The following is a 22193-nucleotide window of genomic DNA, read 5'->3' as shown; positions in this document are numbered from 1 at the left end:
CGGGGACTTGATCGGAGAGTGGGGTTTACTGAGCGGCAAGGGGATGCCACCCCTTCGGTGACCCGTCTTCGGTGAATGGTGAGGGACAAAAACGGTGAGTATTCACCGAGTGGGGAAGAGAGAGAGGTGAGAGGGAGAGGGGGTTAATGGTGGGTCCCAACACCTTCCAAACAATCACAAATTTATCTTTTTTTTTAATTGTTTACCACTCTACATGTGTTTGACCATTTCTAGTGATTGAGTGCAAAATGGGGAGTGGAGTTGAGACTTGACATGACATGACATTATTGGTTAGAAAATAAATTTACCACTCCCCAAATGGCGACCACTGACCACTCATTCCACCCTTATGTAATGGACGATTTCATTCCCACGACCAACCAAACATCCTAATGGTCCATTCCATTCTACCTTTGATTCCTGCGTAACAAATGCTATCTTAATATCGTACGCATTCCATACCTTTTTAAGTTTTTTTTTAACTAATCACACATCGGGTCTACCATTCCATTAACCATCCTCAATGTTTATCGTTTCTTGTTTGCTCGAAAGGTTCCTTTGTCATACCTAATTAGCAATACGTATACATTTTTACGTTTTTTACGCTTTAATGGATCTGCCACAACTCACGTGTCCTAATACCTAAGAAAGTTCACGATTTTATCAAAAAGTTTTCCGACGGTTTAATTTTTTTTTTTTTTGCAAAGTTTATCAAACTCAAATCTTATTACCTTTTAGAATATATTCATAATTTTAATCATCATCTATCTATGTATGTGTATCTATTTAAAGTAATCTATGTATGTGTATGTATTTAAAAGTAAGTGAGACGCTAATATGATACGCTAGAAATATAAAAGTGGTAGCGGCGCAGCTTGTTGCTAGCTTACTTGCGATATTGATGTAAAGTGCATTTAGATGTGAATAAAAGCTAAAGTCTTGCTAAAAAATATATATATACAATGATAAAAAAAATTATTTTAACTAATTAAGATTATTAAAAGTAACATTAATTATGAGATTAATAGTAAATAATACCTCTAAAATAGTTACGTTGGCAACTAAAGCTGAGAAAAACGTCATGAGTGTTGTAATTGATATTGTATATGTAGAAACCAAAAGCCATTGATAATGATTTGTGAAAATGTGAGATGAATAAAAAAAGTTTGAAACTGAGAATTTTTTTTTTTTTCCGACCAACGTTGGCAATTGGAGACGATGGCAACTGTATCGACAGAAGGGAAGGATATAAGAAACTGTTTAAAACACAAGAAGACAACAGTTTATAGGGTGAAGGTGAATGGAACCCTTTTAAAAAACTCAATATTCTACTATTTTAGTTTTTTTTTTTAATCTTTTCATGCGATTGTTGTGTTTTGTTGGTTCACAACTTTGCCTATTAAAGTACAGTGCTTTTGGCATAAGTTTGTTGAGTGGTCAGACATAATTTACTTGTTTTAATAAGTACATATATTTAACTAGTGGGATTCCGCGTCCTTGAGGTTCGGTTTGTTACTGTATGGTATGATATTGACAATCGCTTTAACAACCGAAAGACATATGTCCAACAGGATATTAATACATGTTTTACATTCATTTAAAACTACTAAAACGAAGTCGGTTCGTCATGTCACTTTTACAGCATTGACACTCGTTATAGCCTACGATTGAGGTTCGGTTTGTTACTGTATGGTATGATATTGACAATCGCTTTAACAACCGAAAGACATATGTCCAACAGGATATTAATACATGTTTTACATTCATTTAAAACTACTAAAACGAAGTCGGTTCGTCATGTCACTTTTACAGCATTGACACTCGTTATAGCCTACGATACAAAAAAAAATATTGCGAATACAACTATGTTTTCAATGAATTTTATACCGCTGCATCAAGAGAACCATTGAAAATGAATAAGATACCAGTAAGGAGATGTTATTTGAACGGTATCGGTTCGGTTTGTCACGGTAAAGAACAAAAAATAACTATATTTGACCCATTCGAATAAAACTTTTATTGAATCATAGATACAAATAAACACATTGCAACAATATATTAAAAATATACAAATTACAAAATGTTATATTATATTACTAAAATAATGAAAGGCGTAAACGGCGTCACTTTGTATATATAGAAATAACTAAACCGCGAAATAGCTTTGATGCCATGTGCATTTGTGTTTCGATAACTCTCCCTTCTAGGCAATTATATATTTAGTATATGTATCAATTGATTATATAAAAAGTGTTGGTGGTGGAGTGAAAAAACCATATCAAGATAATGTAAAGGTCTCAAGTTGAAGTCTTGGCTCCACCTTCAAGTCTTTATTTTTTTAATTCGTTTCTCTTAACCACAATTTTGAGTCCAATTCTTTTTGTCGTCCGATGCCTAAATTTTTTTTTAGAGTTCTCAGGGACGGGCTCTGGACAATGGCATACTCATAAATATTAAGCATGTCGCAAATAGTATAATCGGAACTAGAATAACAAAAGGGTAAAGAACGTAAATAAATAAGAGAAAAAAAAACGAACTAAATATGAGTTAGCTTTTGATAACATGTACATTTGTACGTTGATTATTTATAAATGGAAACTTGGTTTTTAACAAACCAACATTTGTCCCGTTGGTAAATAATAATCTTACCTACGTAATTGGTATACAATAATCCTACCTATCAACGTGTTGGTTCTTAATGAACTTTCGTTAATTATTTTTAACTGAAGTTAGTTTTTAAGTTTTATTTGTTACACAAACAGTCCCTGTAGTTGTAATTTACTAGTTTTAACTATTTTGTAAAACAAAAAAAAACGTCAAAGGCCATGTAATTAAATTTTATTTATACATATGTGTACTGTAAAACAACTACAGGGACTGTTTGTGTAATAAATAAAACTTAAAAACTAACTTTAGTTAAAAAAAATTAAAGAAAGTTCATTGAGTACCAACATGTTGATAGGTAAGATTATTGTATACCAATTACGTAGGTAAGATTATTATTTACCAACAGGACAAAGGTTGGTTTATTAAAAACCAATTTTCCTTTATAAATTACTACTCCGTTCCCACGGTTCTTTTGTTCCACTTTTTTCCATAACGAGGAACTCTAATAGTTACATGTTATCAAAAGCTAGCTCACATTTAGTTTGTTTGTTTCTCTTATTTATTTACGTTGTTTACCCTTTTGTTATTCTAGTTCCGTTTATACTATTTGCGACATGTTTAATTTTATCTATATATTTATGAGTATGACGATGTCTCAAGGGAGTATTTAAGAATTATTGTTGTATAACATTTCTCGTTTAAAAAGGAACACACGATTCTTACATGTTTTGTTATATAAAATGGGTGTATGTATTTACGACGAGCACATATTTTAAGTGTCATGTTTAGGTAGGGACCGAAGTATTTAGTACTAACCAGTATCGATCCCATTTTATTTTGGTATTTCCAATCTGAGGGCTGACCCTTACATGCTTTGTTTTATAAAACTAGCGGGTTACCACTCGCGCTTTGCGACGGGCTCAAAACGTAAATAAGCAAAATGCACAATAAATAATCTGTTTTGGCAGCAACCTGGTTTTGAACATCAAAATATAAATAAAAAAATCCATGGTTATTTGAAAGTATAAGTCAAAAGAAGCCAAATGTAGGGAGTTACGAGGAAAACGTTTGTGGCCAAAGTTTTGAATTATAAAAGCCAATGTTTTAAAAATCGGTTTTTAAATTAAACCGGATTAGGCTAAAAAATGATTCAACCGGTTAAACCAGGTTATACCGAGCGGTTCAACCGGGTTGACTAACTAACTCTATAATTTCATAAATTACAACATCAACTCAAAAGTTAATCCAAAAATGTATGCTTACATATTAAAAGATGATCCAAAAGCAAATCCATAATAAAAAATAATCCAAAAGATATTCGAAAATTATTCAATTTTCCAACGAGCTCTTTTAAATGAAAGTGTACGATATGTTTAAGCCATTTGAGTGTTGAATACATCAAGTTCACGCTCGCATAAAAGATGAAATTCACTATTATCGCCATACTCATCAACTAGATGATAACTATTTTCGTTTCATACAATATTAAATAAGAACTTTTAGTTACTAATAATCATAATATATAAAAATTACGTAAGATAACTAACATATATAATAAAAATAAGTAAGAACCCAAACTAAAATAACCCTGGGCCGGTACCGGTATTACGTTTCAAACCGGTATACCGGATTTTACCGTCGGTACAAACCTTATGCCATTTCACTTATTTACCGAGGTGTTTCGTACCGTATTTACATCTGAAACTGGTAATACTGGTATAACCGGCCGGTATTTACCGGTTTTTAAAACATTGATAAAAGCTGTGATGTTTGTTTATTACTTGAGATTATATAATTAAGGAAAATTGGTTTTTAATAAACCAACCTTTGTCCCTTTGGTAAATAATAATCCTACCTACGTAGTAATTGGTATACAATAATCCTATTTATCAACATGTTGGTTCTTAATGAACTTCCGTTAATTATTTTTAACTAAAGTTAGTTTTTAAGTTTTATTTATTACACAAACAACCATGTAGTTATAATTTACTAGTTTTAACTATTTTGTAAAACAAAAAAAAACGTCAAGGGCCATGTAATTAAATTTTATATATACATATGTGTACTAATTAAAACTAATAAATTACAACTACAGTGACTGTTTGTGTAATAAATAAAACTTAAAAACTAATTTCAGTTAAAAAAAATTAACGAAAGTTCATTGAGTACCAACATGTTGATAGGTAGGATTATTGCATACCAATTACGTAGGTAAGATTATTATTTACCAACGGGGCAAAGGTTGGTTTATTAAAAACCAATTTTCCTATAATTAAATAAGCTAAAGATGTAAAAGGAAATGTGTAAATCAAGTTTTTTTAAATTAAAAAAAAAAAGTGAATTTCAAGGATTGTCCTTAATCTTTATACACATTTTCAGGCGATGTCCTTTATGTTCAAAATTGACGAATTTTGTACTTTATGTTTTCAAATCATACACGTTTTGTCGTTTAACCCTAACCCAGTTAGATTTTTCTGTTAAATCTGCTCATGTGCAATGCACATGAGGGTAAAATTATCTTTTCACCCTATTCTTTAAAAATACATATAAAAGAAAAAAAATATTATATATCATAACAAAAGCCCGCTCCTTCCCCAAATCAATCACATTTCAAAACCCTAATTTCTCTTCAACCACTTGCAATAATTTACACCTCATTTCAACTATTCCTCAAATCCCTCTTCTTATCCAAATCAATCCCATTTCAAAACCCTAATAGTCTCATTCATAAGTTTGGCCTTAAGTGCATCCCGAACATGATTCAGTTTTGCGTGAGAGGATTCTTTGACAAGTAAGAACCTAAATTGAATAGGAAGACTAGAAATATGAGCAGTTTCAGAAGACTTGATCAACGAGGTAAATGAATTCAAAAAGGCAACAGGCACACAATCAAGAATTCCCTCATTCCATTTGTTATCCCAGAGAATATTTTCCCTTGATGAAGCTAAGAGAAAATCTGCTTAGATTATGAATATTTGTTATCCCAGAGACTTGGTCAACGAGGTAAATGAAAAATATTTTCACAGGAAACCTTTGTTTCCACATATAGTAGTTGCATTATGTGTCATCTTGATTGCCAGATACATCGGCAGCAAGATGAAGCGTGTATGATTCGACATGTATGCTCTTCAATGTCACAAAATTTTTCTCACTTGAGATTGATGTTGCACTTACATTGTTAAGCTTGGGATCGTCATTGTCTTCCCTGACTGAAAGTCGCTTTATCTTCGAAAGAAATAAAAGCACTTCGGGGTGGATGCTTGAAAGTTGATCCTATTTAATGACAACACATGGGGTGTGATTTGAGGAATAGTTGAAATGGGATGTGAATTGTTGCAGGTTGTTGAAGAGAAATTAGGGCTTTGAAATGGGATTGCTTTGAGGAAGAGGGCTTTTGTTATGATATATAATACTAGGTTAGAGCCCGCGAGCTTCGCGGGTAGAAAAATTTAATAATAATAATAAACAAAACCGGAATAAAATGAATTTTTAAAGTACCCTTAAAGCTCTTTTCTTCAGCTTGTTCATTACGGAGAATTGCTTGAGTCTTGCTTTAACGGTTTCCCCTAAAGAAACATTTGGAGCCTTCTTTGGCGTTTTGTATCCATGGATGATCTATAATAAAAAAAGAAATAAGAAAAATCATAAGATATTTCAAAATAAATCAAGAAGCGTAACATACGACCATCGGATATTACACGTGCCATTATACTCATTTACTTACGAATCAGGCTACTTTTTTCTTTATCGGTTAAATATTAACCTAAAAGGAAACGCGAAAAAGTCTCCTAAAGTGTGTTTTTGATGCATGAAACCTTCTAAATCAATTTATTAAAGAATCATATTATTATTGAAACAATAATAATTTAGCAATCAATCATGGTCGACAACTTGACACTCGACACAAGACACACCAACTATTATATAAAGTGTTTCTGTAAAAAAGAGATTCAAGTTAGCCCAACCCTTCTTGTTTCAGTCTGTACCCAACCCATTTGGACTTGACCCATTTTGATCTATACTAATAACTTCTTGAGCATAAACCTCCTGAATCAACTTATTAAATATATATATATGCATATTATTAAAATACCATTATTAGATCATATTTGGCCCAGCAGCTGTTAATTAAATATTTGGTAAAAAGGTGTTTCAAGTCAACCCATTTTGACTTTCGACCTGTTACTCAAATGGCCCACTATGACCTGTTGCACGAAAAAAGAAAGGATTTTGACATTACCAAGAACTTCTTGTGCTGTAAGACGTAACTTTGGGTCAGGATTGAGCATCTTCTTAATATGATCCTTTGCACTTTCAGATACTATAGGCCAAGGATCCCGTTTGAAATCTACAACAGATCGAATAATTGCTTGTGCAACTCCTTGCTCAGTTTCTGCAATAAAAAACAGACCGAATTTTAAACCATATAATTACTACTTCCTATATAAAGTCGAATAAAGTTTAATAGAAGTATTATTATACTGTAGATTTTTGTAATTATGTTTAACATATGAAATATTTGAAAAATTCAAGAAAAAGGGACAAAAAATGTGTCAACCCAACTTGACTCGTTTTGATCTGTGTTTATAGTTACTCATCGGACCCGAATCGTTTTGACCTGTTACCCAATCATTTAGGTGGAAACAGATCAAATGAGTAGGCTTTAAAAATTAATTAAAATGAATGACGAAAGTGCCCTGACGTGCATTTAAACGCTTATAACCTCTTCTTTGAACCTCATACGGGCCATCATGTGCCGTTTGACCTGAAATTTGCAAAGGATTTCAAATATTCCACTTAAACGGGTGAAGTTGATCATATGGATAAAAAGTCGCCAAAAGTGATATTATCTTTGAATCGTTCAAAATCAAGATCAAGATCCAAAAGTGATATTATATTGGAACCATTCAAAACTATTAAAGCTACAAGCAGCAATGTAAAGCAAATTAACTTGTCTCTAAGTGGTTGACCGACTTGACTCAGTTTTTACGACAGTTCGGTTCGACACTTCCTGGGAATCGAATAAAATAATCTTAAAACTGTGAAACTCTGAGCAGAAACATTGATGACCGGCTCACGACACCCATTTTATCAATCTGGAAATATTGAACCAAACATGAAATGATGAAAGGATGACTGACTTTATTAATCAAAAAACTTTTTTATTTAAAAAAAGTTTAGATTAGTTTCCATGCATTAAATTGTAATCATGAATTATTAATGACTTATCCGACCAACGGGATCTAGTTATTGGCAAGAGACACAAGGTCGCCGAATCACCCAGATTACTACATTCCTTGTCGGAGAGGTCTAACAAATTGTCAATGGAAAATCCATCAGCGGAGACATTAATGACTTTGTTTGTACCAAAATGGGTACAAACGATTACAAAAGTCATATCGTAACAATAATAATCCAATTTTTTGGGCAAAAATGATTCAAGAGGTTATAAATGTATAAACAATCTTACTGGGAACATTATAGCTGCTGAGAATTGATGCATTAGGAACCTCTTTCATAACTTCACATTTTTATGTGGGTCTACCACCCTTTTTAAGGGTCTGAACCTGAAAACCTATACATTAAAAGTAATTATATGAGTTAAACTGGAATTACTTAGATATGATAACATAGTGTAAAGTTAATTCCTATAAACAATCAAAATCAAATTAAAAATATTCACAGAGGATAGAGGAAAAGTACATAATTCAGATAACTTTTAAAAACTAAAAAAAAGCATCTACATTCTTGTTAGCTTAAAATAGACCAAACACTTATGAAAGATAGCAGATTATTTATCATAACACACAAAACGGATAATATATTTTTAAACCATTATCCAAATTGCAAACAACCACCACCATCATCCACCTATGTTAAGGTTAAAAAATGAATACCGAATTCTGCTGAAAAAGCATCAGACACGATGTCAACCACAGTCGCCACAGTCGTTGTGTTTGCGGCGGAACCCTAAACGCCACCGTCGTGTCTTTTCCCTGCCTCTCTATCTCTCTACCATAATTTCTTTTAAGCCAATAAGCAAAATAACACTCAAAAACTTGCCCTTGAAACTCCTATCAAAACCTAGTTCATCACTACGCCTACATCCTTCTTTTGATTATGACAAAACCAATACCTCTCAGCCTCTTGTTCATTTGATTGTAGCCCCCTAAAAGTTATTTCATGTAGAAAAATCTGACCAATTTTGCGTTTTAGGGTTTGAAGATGAAAGAATAGTTAAAGAACGAAGGAGAGAGGAGTTTTTGGGTTTCGAGAGAGAAGAGAGAGAAAGGGGAAGATAGAAACGAAAGGGTTTGCAATTTGAAATTTGAATGAAAAATTTTGAACCTCTGATTAGGCCGCCCAAACATTTCACTGGTTTCAAGCAGAAGTTGACACATGGATGTAGATGAAGGCAGAAGTTGCCAAGTAGGAAAGAGAGAAAGAAGGGTGCTTGTGGTGTTGACATGTGTTTAGGGTGAATGTGGGGGTGCCAAGTGGCAAAACCTAGTTCTTTTATTAGAGATAGAGATTTTTTTATTTTACATGTATTTTTAAAGAATATGGTGAAAAGACAAAGTTACCCTCATGTGCATTGCACATGACCAGATTTGACAGAAAAATCTAACTGGGTTAGGGCTAAAGGACAAAACGTGTATGATTTGAAACATAAAGTATAAAACTCGTCAATTTTGAAGATAAAGGACAGCGTCTGAAAATGGGTATAAAGATAAAGGACAATCCTTGAAATTCACTCTTAAAAAATCCTTTCACATTATATGAGAGAGGCTCCTGTACAATAGAGTCATCTTATACGAGGAATATGGGAGAAGATCAGCCATTGATCTTCTAAGATCAATGGCTCAAACTAAGCGGTGACATTTTCATAAATCTTAGAGTAAAACAAGTAAAAAAATTGTAGAAACAAATAGAGAAAGGGTATTCTGGTCATTTCTTATTTGAACTCTTTCCCCTTTGATTTTAAAACGGCTATAACTTTTTCATACGTTAATATTAATTTAAAAAATTTACATCGTATTAACGAGCATTTCGTTCTCTTTAATTCGAGCAGCCTATTGCTATAGTTTTCTGAAAAAAAAGTTACATGATTTTGAATACCCATTACGTGATTTTGAATACCCAGCACATGACTACGTGATTATGTGATTTTGAATACAGGATTTTGAATACCGATTACGTGATTACGTGATTTCATTGTAGTTTGTGAAACCACATTAAGTGATTACGTAATTACGTAAAAATAGTTGACTATGTATTATTCCGTGAATACGTGATTTTGAATATTTATTTCGTGATTATGTGATTTCATTATAGTATTTTATGTGAAACACGCTGAGTGGTTACGTAATAAGCATAATTATAATAACATCAGTTATAAAAAATCATATTGAATGTGTAATCAAAGTAATGGATTTATATTGAAAGTGTAATCACGTAATTGGTATTCAAAATCACGTAGTCATGTGTTGGACATTTAAAATCACGTAATCACGTTTTGAACTAATGTGTATTCAAAATCCTGCAATTAATTTAAATAAAACAATAGCAATAGACTGCTCGAATTAAAGAGAATAAAATGCTTGGTAATACGGTGTAATTTTTTAAAAAAATACTAATATCTAAAAAAAGTTATACTTGTTTGAAAATCAATAGAATAAGTTGTTTCAAGTGAAATAAAGACTAAATTATCTTTTAACTTTTTAAGCCAATGTCACTTTTCTTCCCTCAATGTCTTGTAGGTTTCATACAATATTTTTGTCTTCTACATGATTCAACATCCACATTATATATCTTTCAAAAATAATAAGAATATTATATTAAAAACATAGTCTAAATCAACTAATACTATAACTTAATAAATGAATGTAGTAATAACATCTTTTGTAATATAAATTTATAAAAAGTAGAAAATTAATCCTGCAATAATTATATCATATATTGTACTAGGTTATAAATCCGTGTATTACACATGTTAAATAAATGTAATTTTATATCATAAATAATTATATCTTTAAAAATACTCGTATATTACACGTGTTAAATAAAATATAATCTCATATGTTAACACATACAGTCGTCAATATTTATCTTTTAAAAATGAACTTTCATGTACTATTTACTTATTATAACATTTTACTTTGTTTTTTATTTATTATTAGGTTAAAAACACATGTATTATTACATGGGGTTGAATTCCGTTTTTATGATAAATTGAAATTATGAGATACAATTATTTTACTTAGTTTTATGCACATTCATGCTTATTTGGTTATTTCATTCATAAAACACTCGTCTTAGATTTGTATTCAAGAGAGTTTACGTTACAAAAAGGTGGAGATCGATCCCTACGTTTTTATATATTTCATCATTTTTATGAATCATATTTAAAATGGTGTTCTTTATACATGTTGATACAATGTGCGATAATGATGAGTTTAAACCAATTATAACAGTACGCCTACCATTATAGCGAAGCGTCCAAAAACACTTACAATTTGATAGAAGCATATGCCCGACCTAGAATAATTATTTAATGGAAATTGGCCTGTAATAATCTCACCTAGACCTTATGGGCCATTAATAATCCCACCTCAGAATATTCCCCCCACCAGTCCCACATTTCACCTATTTTTCCTACAATGGTCCCCCGTTAAAAAAACTTAACGGAGTTAAGCATTTTTCCAAATTACAAACAGGTTTTTTAGGTTTTTTTTATTAGAACGAAGATACGAGTCCATTGATGTAAAACTTGTCTCGAAACGGTGCTCCAAACGATGAAAACAACGCTTCAATTCGGGTGTTTAAATTTCCAATTAACCAAAATCAAGTCACTTAGAGCACCATTTCCATGTAAGTTTTACATCAATGGACTCGTATCCTCGTTCTGGTCAAAAGCCCTAAAAAATCTGTTTGTAATTTGGAAAAAAGCTTAACTCCATTAAGTTTTTTTAACGAGTGACCATTGTAGGAAAAATAGGTGAAAGGTGGGACTGGTGGGAGGAATATTCTGAGGTGGGATTATTAATAGCCAATAAGGTCTAGGTGAGATTATTAAAGGCCAATTCCCCTTATTTAATTATAGTGAAAAAAACAATAATACAATTATTAAGTATATGTGAAACGGGAACCTTTGATTCATAATCTACAATAATTTCAATCACCGAACTCTAAGGTATATATCTACTCATAATAAAAACAAACATTTATGCTTATCTAAATTTATGTTTAGGAAAACCTGACTTTTCAAAATAACTTTTTCTCCTCCTTCAAGAAGCTATTTACAAAAGTCATTTTTACTTACTCAAACATTATTTCTCCTTATTAACTTTTTAGAAAAACCAATAAGTTAATAAGAAGATTTGAAAAGTTAGAAAAACCAATAAGTTAATAAGAAGATTTGAAAAGCAATCCCAAACACCCCTTGAGTATCCGATTATCTTTAAAAGCAATTTTGTCACTCACAAAGGATGAAAGGAATTACAAGTGCAAAAACCCACCCACCATCTTGAAAAATCAAAATAAACAAAAACACTTTATAGTCTCCTCTCTCTCCCAAGCTACTTTCTCTCTCTAAAACTACTTTCAGTTTTGAGAATAAAGTTCCGAAGAGACTACATCGTCTTTGGTTGTGGATTTAGAACAAAAATTCATGGTAACATTAGATTTTTTTATTGTACATTCATATAATGTAAAGAAATAAAAAAAAAACACGATAATAACTAAAGTTAAACATTTATATAATAGATTTCTCCTCTTTGTCGTTTAAAAGCTTGAAAACGAGCCATTACACCATCATCTGTTACTTTATCCATTGTTTCTCTTTCGACCGCAGAAACTAGAGAATGAATGAAAACGTTAAATATTGTAAGAACCGTGAGAATGAATGAAAAAACTGCGAAAGCTTGGTCAAAGACAACAAATTCAAAATTTTCTTTACATTTATCATTATTATTCGAATACAATGTTAAAATTTTAATTTACACGTTTACATTTACGTGAATTCGTAAATAAAGAAAATTTACATGTGTGTAAGTTTGCCATTAAACATGTGTAAAAAAATCTAATAAGAATAATTTTGAGAAAAGAAACGAATTAATAGATGTTGTAAATTGTTTTTTATTTTTTATTTTTGGATTTGAATTACAATGAAGTTTGCATTAAAAAAATTAGTCCTGATTGATTTTTTAAACCATAAAATTAACCGTACAAACGAGGAGTCTAGCTGAAGCTCCTCTATGTTCAAAACTCATTTTTTTTTTTTGGATTTGAATTACAATGAAGTTTGCATTAAAAAAATTAGTCCTGATTGTTTTTTTATTTTTTTTTTCTGGATTTGTAAGAGATGTCACTCCCCTAAAAGAGGAGTGTCCCTCTCACCCTTATACAAAGATTGAACTTGGCTCCTTAATTAATTTTGAAACTCTATTATATAACATCTATACTATATAATAAAAGAAACCTGTTTTGGGACACTTGTCATTTCTCTCATTTAATTGATTAAAATTATTAATAATACTAATAATAACAATATTTAATCTAAATTAATACAAATTTTTATTATTAATGATAGTTAATCAAATCTAAAATCTAATCTAATATAAATGAAGAACGGAATCGAGGTGGGATGCGGATATATGAAACTTGAGTAGAAAGTCAACATTCATAAATCATATAGTTCATTTATTGTTTGTTTATTTGTTTTATCTTTCTTTTTCTTTTTTTTTTTTCATGTACACTACATGCACACATTCAAAGATTTAAAGGTTTAACTAATTAAACCAATAATTTAATATTAATTCTCTTTAAACTCTTACAAATACTATTATCTCCAATTTATAAATCTAAACTTCCAAATATTACACTTTAACATAAAAAATGGACGGAGTTAACCCAATGGACTAAAATGACAACGTTTGAAACTATTTAGACTAAAATAACAACGTTTCAGACCTTTAGACCAAACTGACAAAATAGCCCAAACCACAAAGACTAAAAACATTTAACTCTAAGTAGATATAATTTGATTAATTTTTCTTTGTAGTTTTCCTTATTGTAATTGATTAATAATACATAATAACTTACGGGGTTTTAATTATTCAACAGACATATACGAGAAGATGAGGTCTCAACCGCCATGAAGACGATACATGATCTTGCTCTTTCGGGTGAAACGGTAAACTTGAGTGAAACGATGAAGAATATGACTACTATAATGATGAAAATGTGTTTCGGCAAGAAGTACCATAATAATTAAAAAAATCCACCTAACATCACAAATGTTTCTGTTAAATTCGATTAATTAATTTTAAATAAATCCACCTAGCATCACAAATGTTTCTGTTGAATTCGATAATTAATTTGTTCAACAATCACTATTATCTTTATCATTCAGTACGGTTAACCGATTTATCATCATACAACCTCCCACCTATTCAATCATATGATTTTTCAATCTTATATTAACTAAATAAATAAAGATTAATATTCAATCTTATCCTACTTTAAATATAAAAAAATCCGTTAGTTCAGATTAATATTCAATCTTATCCTACTTTAAATATAAAAAATTCGTTAGTTTTTAAATATATTTTTTTATTATTTGGTATATAAAATCATATTTATTCAACACATGTAATACACGGGTGTTTTTAAAAATATAACTTTTTTTATTATTTGGTAAACAATATTACATTTATTCAACCCGTGTAATACAATGGTTTTAAGGATATATTTTTTTTATTATTTGGTATATAATATTATATTTATTCAACTCGTACAATACATATGGTTCTTATAGATATAACTTATTTTATTATTTAATATATAGAATTACATTTCTTCAACTCGTGCAATAAAGGAGGCTTTTAAAAAGATAATGTTTTATTATTTGGTATATAAAATTCATTTATTCAACCCGTGTAATGCACGGGGTTATAACCTAGTTAAAATATATTTTAAATTTGAAAACCAATATTGAATTAAAAATATTTGATGATTTGCCGGTAAGTTTGGGGTAAGTAACGGGTGCATGAACCCTTTCCCATTTCCTCATTCAGAACCATCGATCGAGCAACAGAAATATGGAGTTTTCGCCAAAATTAATCGATACCATCAAATCTTTTCACTTCAGGAAATCGATTACTCAACTCGTAACCGTTGGTTCGTCAATTTTCTCCTTAAACAACCGTTTAATCACTCCAGATTTACTCTAATTCGTTTGAAATCTTCAATTTGCTTCTTGTTTCTAGTTGATATTAAACCTAATTCCCAATCTGTATATTATTAACTGATTTAATAGATGAATTTACGATCGAGAGCTCGAGCTTGTTTAACTTATGAAAGCTAGAGCAAGAGCTTTGTTTATAAAGTTTTCGAAGTTTTTCAAGCTCGATCTCGACTAGTCTATTATTTATGAATTATAATTTTAATTTTATATATAATTTAGGCATCTTTTCGTAATTTTATAAACAGTAGTTTTTATTATTTAAATGTATACTTAATATATTAATTAAAAATTATACTAACAGTGGGCTCGTTTAGGCTTGCGAGCCGCCTTAAGCTCGATAATCAAAGATCGGGTTCGGACTCGTTTACTAAACATGCTTGTTTTTAGGCTCAGGCTCAGGCTCGTCTCGAGCTTTTTTTCAAGCCGAGCTCGAGTAGCTTGGCTTGTTTGCACCCCTAATTCTGATACTAAATTTATGGATTTTCGTATTATGTTGTTCAGTTCGGTATGTAGTTCCCTTGCTTGATCAATGATCATTGTTGATGTTTACTGTGTAACGATTGAATTGATTTTAAACTGGAATATTAATTGTTTGTATTTAGATTTATTGTATTATTGAGTTATTGATTTGTTTAATAATTGTGATTACTGGTTGTGTGTTTAGGTTTTAAACTATTTGTTTACTGTGATTTTTAGGTATGGTTATAGCATCAGCATTGATGCTTTGGATAGGACTGATGTGTATAACAGGAAGTGAAGCACCTATCGTAGTTGTGTTATCTGGTAGCATGGAACCTGGATTTAAGAGAGTAAGTGAGCAGATTTATAATATAATCCAATCAAACCGACGCGTTGATTGATATTGTAGTTTAATAATCAAGTTTGATTAGTGTATATACAAAATATGTGCTTGATATTTTCTCATTTCGATTAAGTGTGTCGGTTTAGTTTATGTTCACGTTAAACCTACAAAACATCATAATTGTATTACAGACTGGTGTAAACGAGCCGGGCCGAGCCCGAGCTCGACTGGGCTCGAGCTCGGCTCGTCATGCTTTGATGAAGCTCGAGCTCACGCTTGGCTCGGTTCGAGCCTACTTATTTGAGCTCGAACTCGGCTCGTAAATAAAACCCAAAGCTCGAGCAAGGCTCGACTTGGCTCAAACTATTTTAAAAACAACCTCAGATGAGCTAAAAACTTGGCTCGAGCCCGCTTAATATCGCTTAAACAAGCTAAAGCTCGGTTCGAGCTCGGCTCGCCAATGTTATCATCATTATTATTAAATTATATATAAAATAAATAAATTTTTGTTTGGGCTCGTTTAGGCTCGCAAGCCTAAACGAGCTTTGTATTTCAGGCTCGAGCTCGGGCTCGATAACTAATCGAGCTCTGTTTCAGGCTCGAGCTCGGGCTCGTTAAAGCTCAGCTCGTTCGAGCTTTTAACCGAGCCGATAACGAGTAGCTCTCGAGCCTCTGGGCTTGTTTACACCCCTATAGACTATAATATGAAATGATTATGATGTAATAATAGGGACGCAAAAGACGCTGATCGGTATGAACAGTTATGGTGCTTCTACCGAAATTTTAGTTTCGTTAGTGACCCATTTGAAAAATGTTGCAGGGTGATATTCTGTTTATGCGTATGAGCAAGGACCCGATTCGCGTAGGAGATATTTTATCGTTCACTGTTGATGTAAGCTTTTATTGAAGTTATTAAAGTATATTAAAAGTGCTTCTATCATCAACTTTGTTTGAAGATATTGTTTTGTTCTTTGTCACATATAAGCTGTAGTGTCCTCTTCATTACAATCCTTTCTGTTATATCGAAAGATATAATCTTGAAGGATATTTAACTGTCGATTTTCGGTACATTTGTGTTTGCTGATGTATATTTATGCTCATATTTGTTTGGACACAGGGACACGAAATTCCAATAGTTCATAGAGCGATTAAGGTATATACCGTTTCTTTAATCCCTCTCTTTTGAATTTATAGCCATTGTATCCTATAATAAAAGTCATTTGTGTAATAGGTTCATGAGTATCAAAATACTGGAGAAGTTGATGTCCTTACAAAAGGTAATGCAAATTTCAGTCATTATATATGATTTCAGAAACAGTAATAATGCTAATTTATAGTTGGTTTTATTTTACTTTTTATATACACTCAGGCACCTTTAAAAAGTTATTATTTTTATCTCACTTTTTTTAAGAAACTTATCCTTTTGACGTTATTAGGAGACAACAATAGCTATGGAGACGACATGTTTTTGTATACTCAAGGTCAGATGTGGTTGAAGCGGCATCATATCACAGGGAAGGCGATCGGGTAATTTAACTCTTTTATATTTAACATTTACAAGACGTTATTAACTTATAGTCAACGTATATGCTTCTGCATTTGCAAGTCAAAATCACCATTATTATTGTTTTATTTTTATAGATTTTTACCCTATGTTGGTTGGGCGACGATCTTACTGACCGAAAAGCCCCTCGTCAAGGTTTGTATTTAATGGTCCTTCTTTTCCTTGCTATCATTTTCTTTTTGTCACCAAACTGCAGTAGAAAGTGACTTGACACCAAACAGATTAGATTAGCATAAGCACTTTTCAATAAGCATAAAACTGTTTCAATAAGTGATCCCAAACATCCCCTCGCTGCTCTTTTAAGGATGATATTCATTGGAAAATTCGGTTTGCTAAAAGGTTAAACCTTTAGGTAAATGTTTATCTTTTATTTTTATTTGAGTAAAGTGCCATTTTCGTCCCTAAGGTTTGGCCAGTTTTGTGACTTTCATCCAAAGGTTTGTTTTTCCGCATCTGGATCCAAAAGGTTTACAATCTTGTCATTTTCATTTGGCTCGTTAACTCCATCCATTTTTCTCCGTTAAGTCAGGGGTATTTCTGTCTTTTATTGTTAACTTAAAAAGGCAATTTGGTCTTTTTCACTTTATGTACAAGCATTTAGCATAATACACAAGTATTTAAAACTTAAAAGACCGATTTGCCGTTTAAGTTAACATAAAAGACGAAAATACCCCTGACTTAACGGAGAAACATGGATGGAGTTAATGAGCCGGATGAAAATGGCAAGATTTCAAACCTTTTGGATTCAGATGCGAAAAACAAACCTTTGGACGAAAGTAGCAAAACTGACCAAACCTCAGGGACGAAAATGGCATTTTACTCTTTTTATTTTATTGTAAGTTAGGTAAACCTAATTTTAGGGTGTCCTAGAATTGTTTCAAGTAAAATACCAGTAAATTTACTGATTACTGGTCATATTGATTCATTGTGGATCAAGGTTATACCAAATACTAAGAGTGCACACTTGTTTTTCCAACACATCGAATACCGACACATTTGCACTTGTACCGTACAAGTGTTTACAGCCAGACTTTTATACTTATTGCTTCTGTTGTTGTATGTGATGATGCAGTATATTTTAATAGGTTCTTTGGGACTGCTTGTAGTGTTTTCTAAAGAGTAGCCAGCCTTCTGATCCAACAGCACTAAAATAAAAATACTTTTGGATGATTGTTATACATCCATATATGATTTCATTAGCAATTAATATACATACATGTAGACATACAAACATAGATATAAATGGGTCAATCTGGCCCATGATTTATCTCAAAATGGTCAATTAGGTTTAAAATTTAAATGAGTTGAAAGTCATCCAATGTTTATATTCTTATTACACAACCCCCTGAATCATTTGATACAAATATTTTGGTATTATAACAGATCAATTTTAAATCATAATTAAAACGCGAATTACATACAAAAATTGCTTTCGGGTTAAACAAATCTGGCCCGTCATCTTTCGACTTGCACTAGATAAATTACTATTTTCAAACCAAACTCAACTAGCTTCATCACCCAACCTGTCCATCTTGACACAAGTGACGAAAAACATACAAACGAATTATAAAAACCCGACAGCTTGATGATATCACCATCAGCATGCGGTTTCATGCTTCTATATACGAAAAGGAATTATGTTTCTCAAATCCTACCTAATCAAATCCACAACTATGATCACTACTATTTGAAAAAATGAACTAATTTGATGGTTGAAGACGGGTCACCTCACCCTTGCACCACGGATCACTAACAATAATCATACAAGACCAAGCGTCGAGAACACAAAGTGCAAAAGTACTTGCGTTTATCGATATATGCAATCGGGAGGCAACAAAACTTCCATTTGCTCTCGATATCAATCGCTACGACTTTTCCTTCGCAGTGTGGACACCTCCCACTCGCCGCTTGTCTCCCGAGCTCTCGTGCCTCCTCAATACAAACAAACAACAATCGCATATCGGTTGATCTTCGCTCTTTTAAAATAAATAATAAGAAAGTTGAAAGAGCCAGACTCCTTTATATATTGATGTTTAAGAAGGAAAAACAAGTATTTATTTGGGGCAGGTTGGTTGGAAAAATGGATAACATGTGGTCAAATAAAAATGTGTTTACTCTATTTTATTGGCGGGCTTCTGTAGATTTGTGGACTTTGGGTCCAAATGGTTGTTACCACGAATGTTCTATCTACTTTTGGTCTTTATCTATACACACATAAGCGTTTACATTACTATTTAACACCTCTGTTGTCAAGGCTCATCCAGTCGCGTGTCTAGACCCACTTTTTAGGCCCAACCTAGCCTTTTCGCTTCGCTTCAAAAGCCCTACTTTCAGGCCCTCAGACGCATATTCAGGCCAAATTCTAACGAATATTGGTCAAAAATCGTTTGAAGAGGTTTGAACATGTCTGAAACAATTATAAGAACTCTAAACAAGCCTGGAAATAACCTAAAACAACTTAAACTAGCCGTAAAGAAGTCTAAAACATGTCTAAAATCTCTAAAAACTGTATTTTTATACTAAACGACTCGCCTAAAAAGACCCTTGCTTTTTAAGCGCCTTGCATTGAGGCCTAATGTTCACCCTTTGCGCCTTGCGCCTTTGACAACTATGTTTAACACTATTACGCTCAAGCTAAATGGTACAAGTGTTCAAGCAATTATCATATTTCTATACTTATTCTTGGTTTTGTATTAAACCTTTTGTTTGCTTTAACTTTTGGTTTTGTATTAAACCTCTTGTTTACTATAACTTTAATGCATAAGATGGCTATGTAAATGTTTACCTCGGTCTCTTTTTAACTCTTATTAAATCGCACTATGTAAAAGTACAATATACGGCTCTTGCAGTTTTATAACATAAAGTGATTATATACTGAACGGGGAACGCACCCAAATATATGCAACAATAAGATCATTTTAATGGATGGTTGAGATCTTTCTTTGTTATGCCTCTTCGAATTCATAATTTGTGACCGTTCCTTTTAACCATTCCTTGATCTTAGAGATCCAACCGTGATAAATAATTCTCAATTAAGAAAAATGATTCTCATTTGAATCCAATCACATCATATTTGTACTCAGGTGTCTCAATTTAAAAGTTTAAAAGTTGATGGTATATATCTATAGATTTGTTTGGTATCAATAATATTCTTTTTGAACGGCTGATATTAATTATATTTGTTGCATACTTTCATATAATTATTTAATTTTCTAAAGAAAATCATATATGATTAGAGCAAAAACTGAATCAAGTTGCGTCTAAACTAGATCAAGCAAAGGCCGAGTCTAAATTGAAACTCACTCAATAATCAAGCTTGAGTTTGAGTTTCATAAACCGGGCATGCTTAAGTTCACAAGTTTGATCATATGCCGAGTTTATTAGCCTAATGGACCATTAGATTATAGGGTTATGACGTTATCTAGTATATCTATATAAATTGCAACTCTTCATAATACACGTACGTAATATACCAATATTTTATGGTATTAAAACTTATTATACTCAAAAAAGGGTTTGGTAGTTCTTTTTCTATATACATAAGGTGATAAGCTTATATAAAGCATCCTTTATATACGTACACATCATATCAAACGTGTTCTTATCAGTAAAGATGGACTTTTTAATGAAAAAGTGTCTCTTGGGCATTGATTGGGTCGATTATGGAATTCTTTTTTTAATTTATAAATGTAATTATCAACTATTGAATCCAAATGGTATTCTATGGGCGTGAGGGAAAAGGTATTAAGTTTACTTATATTGTAATTTGGGCCCAACTTTTTCATATAATTGTGTTTTGAACATCAAACTTATTAAAAAAACCACACACACTATTACTGGGAGAATCCGTTATAATACTCTGCTAGTCAATATAAGGAGGGGTAGCCCGGGCTATCCCTTAACCCCGTCTCCGTAGTATAAAAATACCTTTTAACTCCTTATGGATTTCCGTGGTATATATTTTAGTTTTATTTTATGAACCCGGTTCATATTAAATATGTGTTTATTTTGTCACAAGGATTTAGTCAAAAACATTTTGACAAAAGAGTGCATGTAGAATAGGTTATTCAAAATAAACTTTAACTAGAAAAAAAAAGTATACACATTTTTGGCAACGGAAGCGTATGTAACAAAATTAATATAAACACTTTTATACCAAGGATTACCCGTGATGGAACAAGGTCACCAACATGCAAACACGAAATAGAACATCAACCATAGGGGGTTTAGATATACCTTCGGTTAGTAAATAACCGGTTGAGACACCGAGGTTCAACGAACGAATGCTAGTTACACGAACGAGAGATACGCGAATGTGAGCCGGGTCTCGGCGGTGGTGGCCGGCGGCGGGCGGCGGCGACCGGCGGAGAGCGGCGGCGGCGAGGTGGACCGGCGAGGCGGCGGCGGACTACCGAGGCGGTGGGGACCGGTTGTGGGTGTGTGAGTTGAGAGAGTTTTGCAACCTTGTGTGTGTTCCTCTTCTCAAAACAAGACCCATATTTATAGGCCATGGACAACTTGTATGCTTGCCAAGTGTAAGACATGCAAAATTGCATGTGTTTTGATTGGCCACAAGTTAGGTGGATGACAAGTGGTGAAAAGATTCCTTGCATGTAATTCCATTGGCTGAAATCTAGGTGCTTGCCAAATGGCGATACAAGAGAATTCTTGTCCCACCCGATTTACGAACCCGTCTCTCAGTTCAATACCCGCGTATCGTTCGTAGTTACCAGTTAAATCAGTTAAGTGGATTTTAGTTCGTTGACCACGGTGTAACTCTTACGGGTCAAGACCCGGTCGGCAGCGTTGACTTATCGAACCGGACATAAATATCCAACAACTCCGTCTACGTAGTGTAATTTTTTTTATATAAAGGACATCCCTGATCCAAAAAAAAAAAAAAAATTTTGATACCCTTGAACTTTTATGCTAGATCCGCCGCTGGTCAATATGATAAGGTATTTTGCAACTTG

At 32.4% G+C, this 22193-nt stretch overlaps 3 protein-coding genes across 5 annotated transcripts; 1 reads left to right on the top strand and 2 right to left on the bottom strand.

The window, feature by feature from the left end:
• Positions 1-5134: 5134 nt before the first annotated feature.
• LOC110882480 (calcium-dependent protein kinase 32) lies at positions 5135-8985 on the bottom strand. Of its 3 annotated transcripts, XR_002560107.2 has the most exons (6): positions 8505-8985; positions 8078-8182; positions 7331-7372; positions 6848-7000; positions 6106-6222; positions 5135-5880 (listed from the first exon to the last, which is right to left on the bottom strand). XR_002560107.2 is itself a non-coding variant. In XM_022130490.2 (5 exons), the coding sequence occupies exons 2-5, from the start codon at positions 8124-8126 to the stop codon at positions 6161-6163; spliced, it is 306 nt and encodes a 101-aa protein (XP_021986182.1). In that variant the 5' UTR covers positions 8127-8182; positions 8505-8985; the 3' UTR covers positions 5135-6160. The 3 variants fall into 3 exon arrangements, 1 of the variants encoding a protein (XP_021986182.1); XM_022130490.2 differs by having other exon boundaries at positions 5135-6222; XR_002560112.2 differs by lacking the exon at positions 7331-7372 and having other exon boundaries at positions 5135-6222; positions 8505-8982.
• A 5629-nt stretch (positions 8986-14614) lies between these two features.
• Positions 14615-18520, top strand: LOC110882473 (signal peptidase complex catalytic subunit SEC11A). Its single transcript, XM_022130485.2, has 8 exons — positions 14615-14787; positions 15551-15663; positions 16477-16548; positions 16774-16809; positions 16888-16933; positions 17093-17183; positions 17298-17355; positions 18293-18520. The coding sequence occupies exons 1-8, from the start codon at positions 14709-14711 to the stop codon at positions 18341-18343; spliced, it is 546 nt and encodes a 181-aa protein (XP_021986177.1). The 5' UTR covers positions 14615-14708; the 3' UTR covers positions 18344-18520.
• A 53-nt stretch (positions 18521-18573) lies between these two features.
• On the bottom strand, positions 18574-19264 carry LOC110882498. Its single transcript, XM_022130504.2, has one exon. It carries the CDS (start codon positions 19177-19179, stop codon positions 18970-18972), a length of 210 nt encoding a protein of 69 aa, XP_021986196.1. The 5' UTR covers positions 19180-19264; the 3' UTR covers positions 18574-18969.
• Positions 19265-22193: the final 2929 nt, after the last annotated feature.

The sequence above is a fragment of the Helianthus annuus genome, chromosome 16 (assembly GCF_002127325.2).
Source record: "Helianthus annuus cultivar XRQ/B chromosome 16, HanXRQr2.0-SUNRISE, whole genome shotgun sequence".
NCBI classification, from domain to species: Eukaryota; Viridiplantae; Streptophyta; class Magnoliopsida; order Asterales; family Asteraceae; genus Helianthus; species Helianthus annuus.
The sequence above is the reverse complement of the archived record's forward strand: the minus strand, read 5'-3'. Positions and strand labels throughout refer to the sequence as shown.